General features: G+C 38.2%; 1 protein-coding gene across 1 annotated transcript in view; it reads left to right on the forward strand.

Annotated features, from left to right (window-relative positions):
* CDC14B (cell division cycle 14B) overlaps window positions 1–6,829 on the forward strand; it is an 81,491-nt gene that overhangs the window by 70,740 nt on the left and 3,922 nt on the right. The window contains exon 13 of the mRNA XM_045289425.1: window positions 780–896. Coding sequence (XP_045145360.1) covers window positions 780–896 — 117 coding nt within the window. The remainder of the gene's footprint in view (window positions 1–779; window positions 897–6,829) is intronic.

Raw genomic sequence — 6,829 nt, forward strand, 5'->3', positions numbered from 1 at the left:
GAATTGTATGAGCCCCAATAAATTGATTAAAAAAATAAAAAAAAATCATTTGGTGTTTTCTCTTGTATCTCCTGGGTGGGGGTGGGGGTGTTTAATGAAGGAGAAGAAGCCCAGCTTATAAACAATTCGGTGCACACTTTGTCCTTCTTGATCCATGAGTTTGCTTTCTGGGTTCCTGGAGACATCAGTTTCTTAAGATTTTTTAAGCATGATTAGGGCAACTTTTAAAGAATTTAAATAGTTTCATTTTAATGGACCTTGGAGATTTAGTGAATAATTGATGTAATATCCAGGAAAGGATCAAATTTTATTTGAACATACTTTGAAATGTTATTTAGTTGTTGATTTGGTGTTTATCATCCATACCTTCAATTCTGAAGAGTGAACATTATACTAACTGTATATTCTAGTTTTTATAATTTTGGATTTTTTTTCTACTGATTTCTAGAATCAGCTTTTACTTTGAGCACAAAAATTTGTTATGCTGATTGAATTATTTAGTATGAAAATACCTTAAAATGTCAGGTCATATGCTTTCCAAAAGCAAAGTATACTGTGGTTATCTTTGTGTAACCTTTATAAGTAAATGAGATGCTTCCTTTTAAAAGACCTAGATGTAAAAATGTTTTCAAATTTTCGTGGGCAGGAATGTATTTAAGGAAAATTATATACATTCTCAATTAAACGAATTTTGCACTAACTTGCAAAAGTGCCTTCCTCCACCAAGTATTTGCAGTTGTTTCAGTGAAATAATCTTATGTTTTTCCAACTATTTCCAGAGTAATTCTTCAGTCCAGTGTTCAGAGCTGTAAAACATCTGAACCTAACATTTCTGGCAGTGCAGGCATTTCTAACAGAACCACCAGATCTGCTTCAAGAAAAAGCAGTTTTAAAAGGTGAGAAAATAATTCTACTCTTTTGAAAAGTTCCAAGCATTGGGTTTCCCATGTATTCTCTTGAACCCTACATCTGGAGATCGAAATGAAGATAGGAGGAAGTAGAGTTCCTTTGATAGAAAATTTACTCGTGTGTTTTACTTGCTTGCCTATCATCTTAAAAAACATTGGAATGTAGGTGTATAATTTTTTTTTTCCAGAGATAATTCTCAAAACTGTGGAAACATGGAAAAGTTGAGAATATACTTAAATTCTTAAATTAGGACTTTCCAAAGCTCTCCATTCAGAATTTAGAGGGAATCTTGCTATCTTTGTATCAGATGCAGCAACGTTGGAGAATTTGTTGCAAAGAAGTATGGTAAAGGAAATATAATAACCCCAGTGAATTAGGGAATTGTTCTTTACCGAAGAGGAGCCCTGTGGCATGGTGGTTATTCGTTGGGCCACTAACCATAAGATAAGCAGTTCAAAACCACCGTCTGTTTCACAGGAGAAAGCCAAAGCTTTGTACTCTCATAAAACACTTTTGGGAACCCACCAGGGCAATTCTCCTCTGTCCTATGTAAGGTTGCTATGAGTCGGAAATGATTTAGTGGCAGTGTGTTTAGTTTTGGTTTTATTTCCCTAATAGCTATATTTATCTTGTTGACCGCAGTCTACACAGAGTCATAGCTCTTTTAGCCTAGTCTGCTTTATTTACTTCAAGTAGTGTTGACAAGAAAATGGACGTGGTGTATATGATGACACTATCAGTTACTGTCACTATTGCCTTTAGACATTTATCATGAACTGAAGACAATAATATCATTTATAAATATTCCAAATACAAATCACTTTTGAGGTAAAAGTAGATAATGCACGATATTTTATAGTGAAAGGTGAGTAGCCTGTTTATATTTTATAATTTTTGCCTGCTTTTGGCAACTTCCGAAGTCCTGTGTTATGATAGGTATAATAATAATACCGTATAATAGTGACTAGAAGAGGTCTGAAGTTAGAACCAGAACTCCTAAATATTGTTCTCTATAAAATTTTCCTTCTTTTTAACTGCATTTCTTGGAGGCTTTGGCCCCATAGTACGTTATCTTGTGTTGGATTCATTTCAGGTGCAGTCAGTCCTGTGATCAGGCCACCCAATTTGAATTCTGAGAGTATTATCGTCAAACATGGTAGTGCTCAGTCATTTGTGGTCTTTGAGGAATTAGTTGTTTGCTGTCTCTTGCTTTTTCCTCTTTCCCTTTGTTTCTTTTGCAAAATCTCACTGCATATTTATATTCACTTGAGAATATGACTGTACCCCAATACCACAAGTATTTAAGAATTGGACACTGACTCATGATTTAAAAAAAAATCATTTTATTGGGGGCTTGTCAATTCTTATCACAATCCATCCATCCATCCATTGTGTTAAGCACATATGTAGACTCATGATTTTAAGATTTAAAGTTTTTCATTAGGGATGTGGCAAATAGTCATATTCTTTTTACTCTGACTCCACTTGAGAAGAATATCATAGAAATACTGACAAGAGGTCAAAATTTTAGACACAGCATCAGAGAATCATTTATACTAGTAAGGAATAGACGCTAGGTAAAAAATTATTACATTTACCAAATGAATTAGGAACTGTGTTTTTAAAAGAAACCTTAATGACCTGGATAAATACTCATAAAGTAGTAAAAGAAAAGATCCACATAAAAATGTACACAGTCAATTTATAGAAATATGAGAAAGGAAAAATAAGTCATAAAATTAATTATACTTATCTCTGGGCCATAGGGCAGAAAGGGTTTTTTTAAAAGAGTGGGTATGATTTAATGTTTATTCTTTTATGTGAATTAAACTATTAAAATGAACATAGAATGACTGTCTGATGATAGCTAATTTACATATGCACTGAATGGACCTATTCTGTGTAGATGTGATTGGCCAGGCTTCCACTGCCATCTGATATGTCCTGGTCATGTAATTTTGCTTTCTGCTTTTTGAATCGTGCTTCTTAGGTTACATAGGGCTAAAATCCAGGACCCGGGATCAAGATGACCAACTGCTTTCACATTCCTTTGAGGGTTGGCCAAGCATCAGTTTCTCCATCTAGATCATGGTGCTTTTTCATGTCACTCTAGTGACCTAAGCTTGTGCTTTTCAGAAGTGGTCCCTATTTGCAGTAAGCATCTGCCAGAGGTTCTTGGACAGGAATATTGAAGTGACCCAAAAAGGTTTCCAGGAACTTGGGGTAGTTAGTGCTGGAAATCAAAAAGATTTCTTTTGAATTCCAAAATGAGCTTTGAGGGATATGGAGAGGCAAAGAACTAAAACAGCGAGAATTCATTGTTAGGATCTATAGAACTGCTGACCCCTACGCCCTTGCTCAAGTGCATTGTAGCCAAGAGGAATTAATGAAAGGTTGAACATGATAGTGGGACAAGAGGAATATAAAGAGAAATAAAGGAAAGAACTAGGAGGCAAAGGACATTTATAGAGGTATAAATACAGGCACATACATAAGTAAATACATTTATATATAATGATGGGGAAATAGATCTATATAAGTATACTTTTATGTTACGTATTAAGGTAGCAGATGGACATTGGGCCTCTACTTAAGTACTCCCTCAATGCAAGAACACTGTGTTCTAATAGCCTGGCTGTCTGTGATGCTCACCTTCCCAACATGATCACTGAAGACAAAATGGGTGAATAAGCAAATGTGGTGAAGAAAGCTCATGGTGCCCAGCTATCAAAAGATATAGTGTCTAGGGTCTTAATGACTTGAATATAAACAAGCAGCCATCTAGCTGAGAAGCAACAAAGCCCACATGGAAGAAGCAAACCAGCCTGTGTGATCATGAGGTGTTGATAGGATCAGGTATCAGGCATCAAAAGATCCAGAACAAACAATCATATCGATGTGAATAAGGGGGAGGACAGAGTGGAGACTCCAAACCCATTTGTAGACAATTGGATATCCCCTTACAGAAGGGTCACAAGGAAGAGATGAGCCAATCAGGGTGCAGTATAATACCAGCAAAATATACAACTTTCCTTTAGTTCTTGAATGCTCCCCCAACCCTATCATGACCCCAATTCTACCTTACAAATTGGCTAGACCAGAGCATGTACATTGGTAGAGATAAGAACTCACAACACAGGAAATCCAGGACAGATAAACCCCTCAGGACCAATCATGAGAGTAGCCATACCATGAGGGTAGGGGAAAGGTAAGGGAGAAAGGGGGAGGGATGAACAACAGGAAAGTGGGTGAAGGAAGACAACGGTAGGTGTAAGATATGAAAATAATAGTAATTTATAAATTATCAAAGGTTCATGAGGGAGGGAGGGAGAGGTATAGAAGGGAGGGGATAGAACTGAGGATCTGATACTAAGGGATAAAGTAGAAAATGTTATGAAAATGAAGATGACAACATATATACAAATGTGCTTGACACAATGGACGGATGTATAGATTGTTGTAGGAGCCCCCAATAAAATGATTTAATTAAAAAAAAAAAAGAAAGACCGATTCCCTCCATGTAGGATTTCCTTTGCCTCTTTCTGGGCTCAGGCTTGTGTTTACATCCTCGTTACCAATCAACTTACAGTTTACAAAACAAAGGCAAGTGAGCACAGTCGGCTTCTACTACCTGCTTCTGTAACGAGAAAAGGAGACAGTCAAGCAGGAACCTGACACTTTTATCCTACTTACGATCAGTCATTTTGCTTGAAGGATGATGGAATTAACTCATTGATGTATAACTTAATTCAGGGCAAAGTAATGTAAGCATTTCACGGTGTGAAAGCCTTGAATTACAATCTTTAAAATGCTATATAAAAATATTTTTATATGCTATGTAACATTTCATTGTGCTACCATAAATACTTTAAAGGCACAAGGGTTGAGGTCTGTTTTATGATGTCCCACTTGTGAGACCTTCTGTCTTGCAGGTTGATGGTTGTTGGTGCATCATTGCTGCCATCCATGCTCTTTACACAGGCGCACTGCACTGCCTGTGCATATCCTACTCCAGCACGAGGACCTTCACCTAGCGTCACAATGCACTCACTGGGCTGTGCTTTGATTTCTGACAGAGGCTCTACAATGGTGAAGAATTTTTCCATGAACATGTTAAGAGAAATGATAAATTGTGGGGAAAATATATGAGTGTTTATCTGAAGTATTTATTGTTGTGGAGAAATGTCACCCCTTCTTCATGGAAAGTAATGAACCCTTCATATATCCATTTGGAGGGACAGGAACCACAAGTACTCCTGAGCATGTGTAATGGAAGCGCCTTCGGTACAGTGCACTTGCGGGCTCGGCAGCTTTCAGCCCCTTACCGGGTGGGAGTGAGCCTTAATACTGGTAGGAGTCCCCGAGGCACCTGCACATTCTATTTCTCAAATCAGTTGAGGCGAAGTAATGTGTTTTTTTACATCTTCCCATTTTCTGTTGGAGCTATAAATACATCTGAATGCTTTTTTGGGGGGGCCAATACATCCAGTGAATAATTGCCTAAACAGAATTGTTGTGTTTAGTGTTCTCACATTAACTTTCAGAAGGGGTCTTTCAGAACAGTCTTTAAAAGTTCATAGTGGCTCTGATTGGTAATCTGTAGTAGTCATCTCATTCACTAGTACTGAGTGTATTTCATGTCTTTACTGTCTTAACACAGGTAGCTCTTCTGTTAGTCCTCCAGGAGCCTTGGTGGCACAGGGGTTAAGTACTGGGTTGCTTCCTGGGTAGTTGGCAGGGCGAACCCACCAGCTGTTCCACAGCAGCAATACAGGACAGTCTGCTTCATCAAGATCACGCCCTTCGGAACCGTGTGTACGGAGCAGTACTGATGTTGCATTGGGATTGCTAGGGGCGCTATTGACTTAACAGGATTGTTTTTTTATTTTACTTAGTACAGTATACCTTCTTATAGTCAGGCATTTCCTTTGGGGTATTCCTTTCTTTTTAAAAACACTATAACCGTATTAGTTTTCTAAGTCAACGAGTATATACAAATAACTTTTAATTTCAAATTACATTAGAAGCATAACTCACTGCATGGCTTTGGGGTATTTTATGCCTGGTATTTCTGTGGGAGGGGCAGATAAATGCCATGGCGCTTTCCTTATTGTCTCTGAGCCATGAGTCTTCTCATGAGCCCTTCATCTGCTAATGTGTCTAGGGCTTCTCTGGCTTCTCATTTGTGATTTACACCACCATCATACCTGTCACTGCTTCTTGTCTCTTCAGTTTGGTTGTCTGTTTCCTTGCCTCTGGACTTTTGTATTCTGTTACTGTTGTCTCCACATGGGTGTCCCAGGAGGAGCCCAGAGTGTTCTTTTGTTGAATATCCTATTTTAAATGTTGGTTATCTATAATCCTTAAAAATGTTAGTCTTTGAAATTCCAGATATTTCTTTCTTTTGCTCCACCAGCACCCAATATTGGTGTCTCAGACACTCAAATGAACCTGCTTGAAAGAGCACTATTATCATCTAAGTGAAGGGCACCTACAGATTGAAACTGTTTTTGTGACTGTTCACAGGCTTTAATTTTTCTCTGAACGGTGCTATTTAGTTTAAAGATAGGGTAGGAATTTTGGAAAAGAAAAAAAGGGTGAAAATCAAGATTACCTATTTCTGAACAGAAAAGGGAGCTTTGGGTATATTTGCTTGATGTGCCTTGCCTGCATCCTTGGGTTGGGAGTTGGCAGGGGGCTCCCCGATAGTTGGTGTGGAAAGTGCTTTGAAGAACCAGAACTTTTCCCATGACCAAATTCTGTCTTTCGGAATAATCAAGTAACACTTAATCTTCTAATTCTTTCCCATCTCCCCCAGCCTGGCTCCTCAGCGAGGAAGAAGGAAACAAGCGCCCTGACCGGTGCTGTGACGCTTTCCTTGCTCTGCTGCTTTTGCTCCCTCCCCTTTTTTTTCCCTTGA

This window comes from Echinops telfairi, unplaced genomic scaffold (genome assembly GCF_000313985.2).
Source record: "Echinops telfairi isolate 266 unplaced genomic scaffold, ASM31398v2 ScPeMD7_27;HRSCAF=92, whole genome shotgun sequence".
Classification (NCBI taxonomy): domain Eukaryota; kingdom Metazoa; phylum Chordata; class Mammalia; order Afrosoricida; family Tenrecidae; genus Echinops; species Echinops telfairi.